The 14665-nt window shown below is 42.0% G+C and overlaps 1 protein-coding gene across 3 annotated transcripts in view; it reads right to left on the bottom strand.

Annotated features, from left to right (window-relative positions):
- The window catches only part of NUP214 (nucleoporin 214), an 85494-nt gene that overhangs the window by 47196 nt on the left and 23633 nt on the right, over window positions 1-14665 (bottom strand). For 2 of the 3 annotated variants that reach the window (XM_079111684.1, XM_079111683.1), the window contains exons 16-23: window positions 14461-14610; window positions 13390-13548; window positions 10859-10962; window positions 7977-8159; window positions 7137-7222; window positions 6949-7032; window positions 1374-1637; window positions 400-561 (exon numbers count right to left, since the gene is read on the bottom strand). In XM_079111684.1, the coding sequence (XP_078967810.1) occupies window positions 400-561; window positions 1374-1637; window positions 6949-7032; window positions 7137-7222; window positions 7977-8159; window positions 10859-10962; window positions 13390-13548; window positions 14461-14610 (1192 nt within the window). The remainder of the gene's footprint in view (window positions 1-399; window positions 562-1373; window positions 1638-6948; window positions 7033-7136; window positions 7223-7976; window positions 8160-10858; window positions 10963-13389; window positions 13549-14460; window positions 14611-14665) is intronic. The other variant, XM_079111685.1, reaches the window with a different exon arrangement.

The raw sequence follows: 14665 nt of genomic DNA, 5'->3' as shown, positions 1-14665 counted from the left end.
GGAGGAGGGCACGTGAACGCCCACTGTTCCAGGTGGCTGGGATCCTTCAGACACTGAGATAGAGCTAATGTTATTAGATGGTCTAATTTCAGAGATTAATTTCAAGGCTCAAAGCTGACATCACTCAAAAACAGGGATTATCAGCACCATCAAAACAGCCACTGATTTCCCACTCAACTCACTGGCAGATCCAATACCTCCCCTTGAGAGGAAAACAGTCAGACCTAGTAGCTGCCTTCTGGGAGCTCCCTGCCCACAAGGGGCAAGGACATCACAGGAGACTGCTCTGAAGGGCAGCCAAGAGAGCCACGTATCAGGTGGTGTCCCGTGTCCCACCCGCCCTCTCGGCCTGAGACTCAGTTTGTCGTCAGTTTCTCAAGACTGCTGTGCGGTGTCTACCTGGGGCCTGACTGGCCATCTGCCGCCTCAGTGCTGCAGCAGCGGCAGCCTGGGGAGCTGCCACTGTGTGGGAAGGGCCAGGTGCGCCATGCTTCACAGTTTTCGTAGCAAGCATCGTGCTGTCAGCCCCTTGAGGAATAATTTTGCTACAAGACGTAGACACTGAAGGGAAGAGAAAAATTAAGCAAGAAATAGGTCAGAGGAGAGGCACACATCAAAGTTAAAATGGCAAATTCTCCATGCTAGACTACAGGGAAAATGCTAAAATTACAAATTCTTAAGTATGAACATAGGAAAGTACCAGTGAACAGATAGGCTGGCACTTGAATTGTTCTGATACAGATGCAGCTTGCCTGCCCACTTCTACAACTGGCTAAAATAATTCACACCAACATTCCCTGACACTGATGGAAAGGTAACTTTCATGCCAGTGCAGATCAGTTCCCTACTCTCCTCTCATAGAACCTGGTCATTTCAGCCCCTGCGCTCACATTTGTTCTCCACCAGAAGTCATCTTGATGCACAGTACTGACACAGATGGAGCAAAAGCCCAGTAGGGTGCGAGGAGCACCTTCTGAGGAGGAGCACAGGAGCAGTAAGCCTTGAGGCAGAACAGGCTACAAGTGAGGAATGAGCTGGACCTGAAAGGCTCAAGGGCTAACGCTGATTTATTCTAAGGAAACCCCCTGCCCCCAGTTCACTCCTGGACAGATTTGTTTAAAAAGCACAAGCTGAACTCAACAGTAAAGCAACTATGGTGCATACGTAACCTTGGAGAGCTTCCTACTGCTCACAGCAGCCTACCAACTGCTTCCAAAGGGATCAAGTACCTTTGGAATCAATCTTCTAACTTCTGGAATATTAGCAGAAATGAGCTGGAATCACACTGGTGTGCCAGTTGAAAACCCAGCTGCGGCTCTTTTATTAGTTAGAAACCTAATGGGGAAGGATTTCCTTTCTCACTGTTGACTTACTCAAGGGTCCCATCCCTGTGGGTGAGGAACCATGAAGCAGGTGAGATTTGGCAAAGGGTGTGGCCTGGGGCAGGAGACCGGGCTGGATAGAAGGAGTGCGGACCACAGGGGCATGCCGAGGGACCTGGACCACTGTCTCCTCGTCTTTGCAGGAGGCCCGGGCATCTTCACTCTCCAGAGACTGGGAGACGGATGATGTTGAGCTCACTTCGTCCAAGTCTTCATAGTATCTCTGAGACAGGAAGGCTGACCGAGACAGGCTGGCTACAAAAGCCCCAACAAAACAAAATTCAGATAACTCAAACCAGGCCCAAAAGGTATGTCATTTTCACTGTCAACAGAGACATATCCAATTTTTAAATGATTTACTTATGATGTATTTTAGGTGGAAGCAACTATTGTCAAATGTGAAAAAAGATGGTTTTGGGTCTTTGATCAAAAGGAGCTTTGAAGTGGGGATGGGAACTGGAAAGACTGTACAATGGACTGGACATCACTTTCCCATGTTCATGGATAAATATGCCACTAGTGAAACTCCACATCATGTACAACCCCAAGAATGAGATCCTAATTAGAATAAGTCATACTCCATGCGTGTATGATGTCAAGATACACTTTACTGTCACGGATTCCTAAGAAGAACAAATAAAAAAACCAAATAATAGTATTTGTGCAAAGGTTAAAAAAAAAAAAAAAAAAAAAGAGCTTTGAAAAACTATGTAGGACAAGGACATCCTATGAAACAAAAGCATGTGAGAACAGAGTATCTGTTGGTGGAAAACAAGAGACGTTGAGTCCTCCTCAGAAGTCCTCACCCACAGGAAAATATACCAGAAAAGTAAACAGACAAGCTTCCAGGGCAGGGTGAACGGTCATGACCCGCGCACTTTCCACCAATAACCTTCGGAGAGCATGCTAATGCAAGCTAGGAAACACAAGTGGCCTCAGTACAGGGTGCTTCAAAAACACAACGATGTTTCTGAATCAGACTAGTAAGCACATGCAACTTAACCTTGGCCTTCTCTGGCTTTCTTTCCCCCCTTTTAAAACTATAAAGTGAGACTTTGTGCCACCTTACTTCCTACCATGAACTTCAGAGCAGGCTGCCTGTATAGTGGAAAAAACAAAAAACAAATGCTAAGCCTTTTCTCCTCTCCATGTTACTCAAAACAACTTTGCCCACATTTATTGACTCGTCTGTCCTATAGGCACGCCACTCTGCAAGATCCTAATGTCACAATGTAAATGTAACATAAACAAATGCAGATGAAAACTAATAGCAATGCAAGGGCTGAACTTGGCAACCACTAGCCATCTGTGGCTATTTACATGTAAGGTAGTTAGAGGTAAACAAAGGAAAACTACCACTCAGCTGCACTACCCACACTTCAGGTGCTCAAAGGCCTCATGCGGCCAGAGGCTACTGTGGTGGACAGCAGATAACATTTAAGTAATCACAGAAAATCCTACTGCATAGAAGTGTGCTAGAGTATTTTGAGGCAAATCAAAACACAGCAGGTTTACTGAGAAACCCCATCTATAACCACTAGCACCACTAGGAGAGTGCAGTTATCATTTACTGAGAACTTACTTAGTGCCAGGGACTACACAAATCATCTACATGTATTATTCCATTCAATTCTTACAGTTATCCTATAAATTAAAAATTGCTATTGTCTGAATTGATGGTTAATGCTTATAAGGTTAAGTAACTTCCCCAAGGTCACAAAGTTAGTAAGTATAGAGCCAGAATTTAAACCCCTGTACATCTAATTTCAAAGACCACAACCTTATTTAACACTCTGTTACCTAAGACTGAACCCCATGCCAGACAGAATTTTGACCCTGTGATTTTTTTGTCCCCTAGTGCCACACAGTTATGCATGATGACAGAAGGGAATCTGCAGATAAGATCAACAGTCAGCTGACCTTACAACAAGGTAATCCTTGATTATTCAGGTGGGCCCATGTAAAATCCCATGAACTCAAAGGCCAGAAACAGTTGGGTGTGGCACTGGATGCCTGTAATCCCAGTGACTTGGGAGGCCAAGGCAGGAGGATTGCAATTTCGAGGTCAGCCTTAGCAACTTAGTGAGACTCTGTCTCAAAATAAAAATTAAAAAGGGCTGGGGGTATAGCTTAGGGGTAAAGGGTTTACTTAATGGACTCATGGATTCGTGATGCTGGCTCACAAAAAAAAGGGGTAAGAAGCATACCAGAGAAGACAAGGACCTCATCCTCGAGGTGCAGGGAGCCAACTATGCCAACAACCTTAAGAAGCATGAAAGCTGCATCTTTCCCGGAGCCCCAGGTAAGAGTTCAGTCCAGCCAATACTCAGAGTATAGCCTCTGTGCCCTAAGTAGAGGACCCAGAGAAGCCACACAGTGTCTGGACTTCTGCCCACAGAGCTTTGAGATAGTCGGTGCTGTGTGAAGTCTCTGTGACAGTATTATGGCATCCACAGTAAATAAATAAAAGCCTCACTTTCTTTGGGAGCTACAATGCTCTCCATCACTTCTCTGAAATCCCAGTTCCTGGGAGTTAGAAACTTCCTATCTGAGAAATGGGTAGAAAGCAGAGCCAGCACAACTCTGTGACTCCCAAGTCACTACAGTGGGGGTGGAGGTCTCACTTTCCTTTCTTCATTGTTCTGATGTCGTTCATTAGCCCCACCAACTAAAAGATCCAATGCCAAGTTCACTCAGCCAGGCTCACGTGCCCACTCCCAATGTGCTGCCTCCACAGCTGTTGGAGCTATTCCCTTTCTGTTTCAGAAAAGGGGCCCCCCTGAAATGTGAAGAGTCTATTCTGCTCGAGCTCTAGTCAGAACAAGGATGGCAGAGAGCCACATAAGCAGTGGGAGGAGGAGGCAAGAAATCTGCTGACCCCCAGGGGATGTGCCAATCTCCCAACCTGGTAAACGGTGGAGAGCATTCCTTCTAAGATGAAGACGAGGCCACCCACTCACCACTTTTATTGGATGCTGCACTGGATGTCCTCACCAGTGAAATAAGGTAAGGAAATCAAATGACCGGGAAGGCAGAAAGGAAAGTGTTAGCATATATGGAGGATCTAATTATTTCCATAGCTGCAAGTCCAAGAAATAGCTTCAGACACATTATTAGAACAAATGAGTTTTGCCAGGTTGCAGGCTACAAAGTCAATATCCAAAACTAAAATATATTTCTGCATACTGTATCCAACATAAAACATAAACTTAAGGAAAAAATATATCCACCATCATGAGTGAAAAAAAATTAAATTCTTAGCAATAAATTTAAGATGGGCATATCTCCCATTCAGAAAACAGTAAGAAAAATTAAAGACCCAAATAAACAAATGTGTACCAAGTTCAAAAACTCAAGAAGCACACTATTCTGCAAATGTCAATTCTCTAAGTGACCCACAGATTCATACAATCCCAGTCTCAACTTTGAAGGCTGTAGGAGCTAGACTCCCCACTGACTTTTTAACATGGTAACACATATAAAGTTTACCCTTAACAGTCCAGTGATATCAAAATGTATTTATAATGCTACACAAACATTACCACTACCCATCTCCAGAACTCTTGTCGCCTTCCCCAACTGAAGTTCAAACCCCTTTGACCCCTCCGGCCCCTGGCAGGGCCTTTCTACTTCCTGCTGCAACGGTCTAGACTGCTCTGAGCACAGGGAGGCACAATTTTAAAAGGCAACTCTAACAGAAATATGAAAATGTAAAGCACCAAGAGGAGCCAAAACACTCTAGATCAGGGTCAGCAAACGACAACCATAGGGTGGTGGTCTCACTCTGTGAGCCTTACTGACCTGTAGACCCCTTTCCTTACAGATTGTGGCTGCTTTCCCTTTGCAGGGGTAGAACTGAGTAGGTGTAACAAAACCCCTGGGCTTGCAAGGCTACACTGTTGACTCTCTGGCCATCTACAAAAGTATGTGCCAACTTTGCTCTAGATGGTGGAACTTTCTTCAATAATGATGAAATGTACTATATCTGCATCTGTCACCAAAGTAGTCACCAGTCTTGTGTGCCCAACAAGCACTTGAAAGGTGGCTACCAGGATTGTGGAACTGAATTTCTAATTTAACTTTAAATAGGGTACTAGATTAGACAGTACAGCTCTAGAATCTAAAAAACACACAGTACTGACACTTATTTCAGCATTTGTTAATTAAGACAGAGTGATTGTAGTACTTTCTAATAAATATGAGATCAGAAGACATACAAATAAATGGACAATTGATTTGCCAATAGAGATAGCCTTGCTAAGCAGGAAGAAGAGTCTTCAATACTTCAATACTGTTGGGACAAGCGGTCTCCAAATACAAACAGGAACCGAAGGCTACTGTGAATGATGCTACAATGAGCATGGGCATACAAATAGTTCTGAAACCCCACTTCCACTTCTTTGAGGCACAGACCAAGAACTGGATGGCTGAAGCACACAGTGACACCTTTAACTTCCTGAGGAACCACTAACTGTTTCTCAGAGGCTGTGCCATTTTCATCCCCACCAACAGTGCAGAGGGCTCCAAATTCTCCAGATCCTCACCAATATTTATTTTGTAGTTTTTCATAAGAAAGGTTTATAAATTTTTAATTAAAAAAAAAAAAAAAAAAAACCACCAGGGGGCTGAGGATATAGCTCAGTTGGTAGTGTGCTTGCACAGCAAAAAAAAAAAAAAAAAAAAAAAAAAAAAAAAATTTCAGGACACAGTCTAATCCCAAAAGTGTTTACAAAAAACATCAGATTTACATACACAAAGTAAAAACGTTGGGGAGTAAACCAAAATGAAAAAGTAAGGCCATATTTGTGCCGAGAGACAGAAGGTAACTTTTATTTTTCTTCATACTTGTTCATATTTTCTCTATCTACCAAGAGAATATATTCTTAAGAAAAAAATTATTTAAAAAGTACTTGTCTATGACTATTACCTAATTTGGCCCTGTATGATTATTTAAAAACAAAAGGATACAATAAGATTACATTAAATTTATTTTGGCTATTTTAATAGATTTCCAAAAGGTAATGGTTATTGGCATAAAAATTTTTTTAACTCAAACATAGATATGGGCATAAAGCAAGATCATAATAAATGTCTTTAAGAAAATTAAGGTAATTATCTAGATAACTTAAAGGCATAAAGCATTCTTCCTCAGGTACAGCTTTTTTTTTTTCCTAGCAAATATTTTAAATCATCACTGTCTAGTCAGTAGTTTTTTCCTTCTTTTTTAAGAATCTTTTTTTCTAATGTAATTGTACTCAAAATCCCATACAAATTAGGGAAGTATGGGGTTGGGATCCAGCTTGGCCTGCCCAAGGCCTTGTCAGTCTCTGCCAGGTAACCCTGGGGCTGCAGAAAGCATGGTGTAAGAGCTAGAACAACTACCTTGAGCGGCTTCACCAGGTATATATAAGCTGCTTCTTACTCTATGTCCAGATTAACAAGAGATTCTGGGGTATTTTCTTGATTCCTTATTAAAGCCCCAAATGACTCCCCCCACCTTCCACTGGATCCCAGCACCCTGTACTATGTGGCTTATGTCAAAAAATTCAGAAGCCATTCCCTTTACCTGGAGCAGTGGATCTCACTGGAGGGGTCTTCCTCTTGGCCAAGAAGTTTCTCAGTTGTGCCTGTTTCACAGGGGACAGCTTAGCTGCAAGAAGTTAATCAACCTATAAATGCTTAAGACTCGGTTTTAAGATGCCAGTGGCTAGAAGAGAACAAGCAGAACAAGAACACGAGGAAGGACGCACTTACCTGGTACTCTGGGCAAGGGTTTGGTCTGAGATTCTATGGTGGTTTTTAACAAAGCATTGCGCAGGCTTTCCAGGTCACTATCAAAACTGAAAACAGGACAGTGTTACAAACAAACCAACTATGAGCTGAGAAATCTGAGGCACTGTGGGGTACACTATCCTCTTAAGCAAAAGTGCAAGAGAGTAGAGCAACATAGAAACATGCCATTTGATCAAGCAATGTGGAAGGAGAGGCAGCAACCTCAATGTCTCACCACCCCCAGTAAACCTAACACTGTGGTGCCTCAGGAGAAAGGGTAAAACTACACATGAGGCCTAAAAGCAGAAACACGAAATCACCCTGGGAACTTCAGGGGTAACAGATCCAATTGTAAGGATCTGAGGTCTCCACACTCAGGCAGAATGTGCTTCCGAGAGAAGTTGTTAACTTAATTCTATTAATCTTCCTTCCTTCATTCCTTCCTTTTATTGTGTGATGCTAGGGATCAAATCCAGGGCCTAGATATACTGGGCAGACACTTGAGCACTGAGCTACATTTCCAGTCTTCTATTACTTTTCAGTAAAACAATGAACTATTAAATATCTACCTATTGTGATCACTGAGCACCTATTTCATCAGTTACAATATCCAGTACATTTTAAACTTAGTTCTCTGATGAGTTCAAAAAGCAGGTATTGTCATTCCATTTTCTCAAGCAAAGAAATACAGGAACAGAGAGAATAAGGAAGCTGACGGGGACCACATGGGGGACAGTCACTTTCAAACTCATGTCAGAACCTAAGACCACCCTGCATTCCTCCACAAACACACACAGTGACTGAACACAATTTCTTGCACACCTGTGAGTGCTGCTATGGGTGGGAAGAGCTGAGGGTAGGCTCCACTGGGATGTTTGGTTATAAAGACGGAGCTGCTGGAGACTGTCCACCAGGTGATTCAACCTCTTCCTCTGTTGGTTGATGATTTCCCGGTTGTTGGCAAGTGTGTTGAACAATGTCTCTCGCTCTGGCACAAGCAGGCGCCTGTTCACAGTGATGAGAAAAGAAGCAAATGTAAGTGGTACCAGTAAAGTACCTCTCCCCCCCAAAATAAGACTACTACTATAACAGTTAAAACAGTGAAAGGGAGAAGCACTAGTGGGACCAAAAACATAAAGAAATTATTAGAAAATAAAAGGAAAACGAGAGCCTAGGAAAGCTGAGACCACACAGGCCAGGCCTGTCACAAAGGACTGCACATGAGGCAAAACTGCAATGAGGTTCTCGGGAGAAGGACAAGAGTGTGGGAGGAGGAGTGGGTGGGGGTCAGGTCTGGGACAAACTCACTCAGCTGTATACTTAAAATGTGAGTGTTTCTTGTTAAAGAAGTTTAAGTCAATAAAAAGAAAAAAATGCCAGGTTCCCTGGAAGGCTACAGGGAGTCATTCTTAGACAGATGTCAAGAACAGTGCAACGCACAGGAGCCAGCGTCAGTCACCTCCCCAACCGAAACAAGACAAAGGCTGTGGCACCTGCCACTGGTAGGCAGGTCAAAGGGTGGAAAGATGGAGAGGGATAAGTCCAGACGCTTCTGCTTTTCTTTTTAAATCTTTAAGTATCCCTTCAAAATTTTTCTATTGATCTGGGGGAAAATTATACCAATAAAAACAAAATAAGTCATCTTACATCAGTTACAGACCAACAGCTTTCTTTGTTATTGTATGCTGACATAAATATTTCACCTCTTAATACTTATTATGGAGTGAGAAACGCTTCTGTTGAACAGAAATTTCCTGTTTTATTTCTGTCTCTCCCATTACCTCCTTGAGGAGGCCAGAGACAGGTGACAAGGAAGTCTAATACCAATTTTTATAAAGGAATTTCAGTAGGTACAAGGTAATATTCAGAGAAGGGCTGCAAACAGAGAAGTGCTATTGAAATAGAAAACTGAACTGCAGAAAGGGAACTCAAGGGCGCATACATAAGAAATCCATGGGGCTGCCATAAAGGAAAAGAAAGCTCAGCTTCTCTTAGCATCATTACTCTTGAAAGAGCTGACTTATTAATCAGAAAGATAAACACTCCTGGCAATGAGAGCAGAACGTCCACAAGGCAGGTAAGGTTACACTTTGCCTGGTGGGAGTCAGAAGCAGGGAGTGGGCTGTGATATCTCCAATGGGGCCCAAATCCCATGGGGACGAGAACTCTAATCCACAGGCCACAGAAACCTCCCCCAACAGTGCTTCGAGTTAAGGGTCCTGGATTGGGGCTCTTCTGCCTTTCTCCACACAGCACAGTATCATTTTTAAAACATTCTGCTTACTAAACTATCAGCACATTCTGATCCTGTCCCCTACAACACTTGCACTGTCCCATGGTGAAGCTCCATGATCCCACAGCTTTGTAAACCAACAGACCAGTTTTGGGGTTGTTTCCATACAGGGCTAATCAGTCATTAAGAATGCATGATTCAGAAATCTACCATCTTAAGGGCTTATGTGCTTTTCAAATTTCTACAGGCACTTCTCTGCTTTCATGGCACTTCATTCTATTCTTTCTGGGAAATACATGCATAAAACCAGATATCCGGGTTGGGAGACTTGGCTAAAAGGTTTTCCTATTCCTCTGCCATCTCTCCATTCATCCTTTTAATTATCCATACTAATCAGAAATTACCGTTACCTCCTTGAGGAGGCCAGAAAAAAGTGACAAGAAAGTTCAATAAAATACACTCTACTGTCAAGTATATCTAAAACCAACAGGTAAAAAATAATAATACTAAAAAATCCTGGGGGAAAAAAGTTTTCACAAAAAAAGAAAGAAAGAAAGAAACAATTTAGAATATACAGAAAAATACAAAGGAAAAAAATTCTTTTCCAATATTGGGGACTGAACCTGGGGCCTCACACATGCTAGGGAAGTACTCTACCACTAAACTACATTCTCATACCTTGATATTTTGACACAGTTCTCACTAAGTTACTCAGGCTGGCCTGGAACCTATGATCCTCCTGCCTCAGCCTCCTGAGTAGCTATGGTTATGGGCATGTGCCACTGTGCCTTGCTGGAAAAACTGTTCTTACTCCAATACTGCAGATATAACTTGAAGGTACAAATCTACTTCTAGTCTTTTTTATATGTTTGTACCACCAGCATGTTTTACTTACCTTTTCCTTACCATATCACAATTTAAAATTACATTGGCTGGGTGTGGTGGCCCACACCTGTAATCCCAGCAACTCGGGGGCTGAGACAGGAGGATTATGAGTTCAAACCACCCTCAGCAACCTAACAAGACCCTGCACAACTTAGTGAGACCCTGTCTCAAAAAAAAATACAAAAAGGGCTGTGGTTAAGTGCCCCTGGGTTCAATCTGTAATACCAAAAAACCAAAACGAAACAAAAACAAAAATTAAAACAAACACGTTTAAGATAATTTCTTTGAGAACATGCTATTCAATGGTTACAGAGTGTTCTGTGATCACATTTATTGGGACATTCCTTTACATTTGGATAATTAAGTTGAATCCAAGTTTCCACTATCATAAATTGTACTGCAATATAAAATTATTTTATGTAAATTGCTATGACCATGATTTATTACATTTATCAACAAAATTTTTAGAAGTGAAGTGGGATTGTCAAACAGAATGAAGATCTGAAGGGTTGGAATACAGGCTACAAAAGCATCTCTAAAATGACAATGTTTACTTCAAAGGCAGTGGATAAGAGACCTCACTCACTTTTGTTTTTTCTTTTGTTCCAGATGACGATCCCACTCCAAGTCTAGAACATCATTCACATCCTGGACAGCAAATTTGACATACTGATGAAGGCGCCGAATTTCCTACAAGAAAAAAATTAAAAGGCAAATGACTCATTTTTCTGGTATCTTGAAGGAAGATGTATCAAAACAGTCCAAAGAATTTAAAAATATTTCTATATTGAGAACCATAATGAATAAGGTAAACATAATAGTAAAAGAAACATTTTAATTAAACATTATAATTAAAATGAAACATTATAATTAAAATGAAAAACAGAAGATCAAATTCCTTAATAGTGTGACAGAGAAGTAAAACAAAGAAAAGGGAAAGAAAAAGGGCGTGTGTGCTTAAGGCCCCTAGGGAACAAATGTTCTTGCTTCACTCTCATTTTTCAGATCCTGGAAAGGGATCTCAACATGGTCTGGGAATTTTCCACTGCACTCTGGAACTCAGACAGTACATCCATTTAGTTTTTGCTCTCCCACCCATGAAATGAACTGTAACAGACAAAACAGTGCTGAAAATAATTCTGAACCTATCTATTCATTGCATAGAACATAAGTCATCTCATGAGTGAGAAATACTCACTTTTCAAAAACAAAGGAGAGTATCAGCACTAGAAAATGAATTTATCATTATTAAAATCCTTACCAATTTAACTTATTTTAGACCTGTAATAACTTTCTTTGAATTTTGGACCACTGTTAACCTTCATGGCTGTGCAACTTGACTCTCAGAAGGTAAAAACAAGGATGTGCCACGTCCTGAGAAAAGCACTGCATATCCGGTCAAAGGTCTGATGGCACTGAAATGTATTTTCACAATTACTTTTGGATAACAGTGTACATCCCAACTAAAAAACAGAAAACCTCATTTAAAAGAGCAAAGCAGACTCAGGGGCACAGCAGTACCTTAGTGGCAATTTTCAGCTCAACACTTGATGGCAAGAGCCTCTGCAGTAGCTGAGGCTATTTCTCCCTGACGCTCTCCCCACTAGGTTGACCAGCAAAAATCAGCTCTTCTCTTTTAAAACCTATCACAAACATTTCCTTGTAGCTTACGTGTCTTCTCACTTGTGATCCCACAGCAACACAGCCCACTTTAAATTTCCACGTTCGCCTTTCTTAGTGTCACCTACCCAGCTGGAGGAACTGTACACATTGTAGAGTGGTCAAAAGCTCAGGAGTCAGACTGCCCAGGTTCAAGGACCAGTATCTGTTAGTGATGAGACCTCAGCAGTTTCAGCATCTCAAGTTTCCTTGTCTTAGCTTTGTATATAATAAGCACTCAATGTATATTACCTGCTATTATCTACTAAGGACCATGAAAAAAGAAAATCATTCCTTTATGAATAAGCGATGTGTATTTGAAGCTATGGGTTCCTTTCAGCTTGGATAAAAGAGCTAGGGATGCAAAAGGCAAGTGGTGGAGTCAGCAAGCAGGGAACAGCACTGGACCTGTACTTTTGCAAAGCTGGGCTGTCAGCGCTCCCTCCTTGCCAAGGGGCGGAACAGTCACACCAGGAGGAGGACACATGAGGAGCACCAGAGGGCTGTAGCAAGCAGGGCTCCTCAGCTCTTCTGAGAGAAGGGATAACTGCTCTCATTAGCAGGGGGAGGCCAGGATTGGCAGGAAGAGTAGTCTACAGGCTGGAATTCTCTGAAGCAGGAGAGACTCTTCAACCCACACCCCACACCTTAGCTGTGACCAGGGCTGCCTCCAGACCAACCAGGGGTTTGAGGCAAATGTGAGGAGGCAGAAGATGACCCTCACACTAAGGCCATTCTGGGTAAACTGAAAGATGGAAAATAAAACCCAATTAACTAAAGCAGAAATGAAGAATAATTAAGAATGAGTGGGAAAAGCAACCCTGCTGAAGTATGGCTCAGAGGAAAGAGGCCTTGAAGATGGAGGCTGCAATGCTGGTTCCACTCTCACCTGCCAACCCCGTGCAGGCAACACAACCTTCTCAGCCCAGGATGCTCAATTTCTTTATCTGTGAGGAGGATCGACCACTCCCACCTTGGAGAGCACTTGGTTACAAAGACTAGAAATAATGTATTAAATACCCAGCAGATTACCCGTACTCAAGACACATCTGTGTGAACAACTGGTATTCCTGAGTTGATTTATAAATATCTGTTTCTACAAAGTGCTCTCTTCCAATGTTAAGGTTAAGGTTCCATCAAGAGTTCTATTTTTGAGCCAGGTGCAATGGTGCACACCTGTTATCCCAGTGGCTGAGACAGGAGAACAAGTTTAAAGCCAGTCACAGCAACTTAGCGAGACCCTGTCTCAAATTAAAAAAAAAAAATTTTTTTTAAACTTAAGTGAAAAACTATGCCATTTTCTTTGCCACAAGTTTATGGAAAGTGTGGTAAGTTATCATCAGAAAATCAACAGCTTCAATAGGGGTCATCATCCAAAGTAATGCCTAAATAAAGGCAGCTATGGTAACATGAGCTGACTTTAAAGTCCTCTCAAGGGATTTAAGTAGCTTCCCCCACCTGAAGCTGAGCTTCACTCCTGGGATCCAGAGGCCTCTTGTAAAGTAGATGGAGGTACCCAGAATCTCGATTTCTCCCATTCTGTTCTCTGGCTTCTTCGACACCGGCAAAGCCCTCAAGCAAAGTTGTTTTCAGGGAACTTATGTCTCCATGAAGAGACTAGAAAAGGTCAAGAACAAAATATTGATACATAAGTTGGAGTTCCAAGAAATAAAACCTCTCTGCTTGGATCAAGTAAGGTGAATTTTCTCAAACATTTAACATGAACACGTGAATATATTTAGCAATAATGTAATAAAGTTTACTGCTTGGAAAGAAAAATATTAATGTTCTTACTTTAAAATTATTTTTTGTCCTTATTAGAAAAAGTACATATTCTAACAATAGGCAACTAAGAAAGCAAGAAAAGTATGGACAGTACACACTCCCCTACGACACAAAGACATAGCTGCCCATACCCTGGAGAGCTGTCTCTTCCCCGAGACCAGAACTCTGGAGACAGTCCAAAATGCACTTTTACCTGCTAGTGGGGAACTTTCAAAAAATTACTTCACCTTTCTAAGCCTCCGTTTCTTAACTTGCAAAATGGAGAGGGTAATGGCATCTACTGCACGGAAGGCTGAGGGCTCAGTGAGGCAGTCCAGGGAGGTGCTCAGGACAGTGTCCACCCATGGTGAGCAGCAACCAAGGTTAACAGCAACCCACTAGCTACGAGTACTGGCTATTACTATAAGTTCTAAAGTATCCACTTTTTACCTGACACTAGAAAAGATACTAAATTTTCAAATATATCTAAACAAACTATAATGAACTGTTACAGAGCACCTATTATCATCATTCCAATTTACAGATAAAAAAGTAGAAATGTAGGGTAGCTAGATTAACTTGCCCAAAGTCAGGCAATTTGTTATAACGTCTGGAAGTTTAGGATGTGAACTTAGGCATTCCCAGGTAAACTGCTCAGCACATAAACACCACTGGCAGCTCCTGAAGAGCTAAAGTGAATAACCCACAGAGCACTAGAACAATTTCTAAAACCTCGACTCAGGAGAAACACCCACACACACAAACCTCTGTGGTCTCTTTAATCTCCAAAAGGAAAGTGTGCAAGTCGCCTGACTCTATCCGCAGCATCTTCATCTCCTCCGGAGTGCCCACCTGGAAACAAGCTTTGGACGTCCGTGCTTTCAACTCCTCCAACTCCTTCTGGAAGTGAGCGATCTGCAGAAGTCACAAATGAGAAAAGACTGCCTGAGTGGTGTGGGGTACTCGTGCT

Source organism: Sciurus vulgaris, assembly GCF_902686455.1.
Source record: "Sciurus vulgaris genome assembly, chromosome: 15".
NCBI classification, from domain to species: Eukaryota; Metazoa; Chordata; class Mammalia; order Rodentia; family Sciuridae; genus Sciurus; species Sciurus vulgaris.
This window is presented reverse-complemented; position numbering and strand designations above follow the sequence as displayed.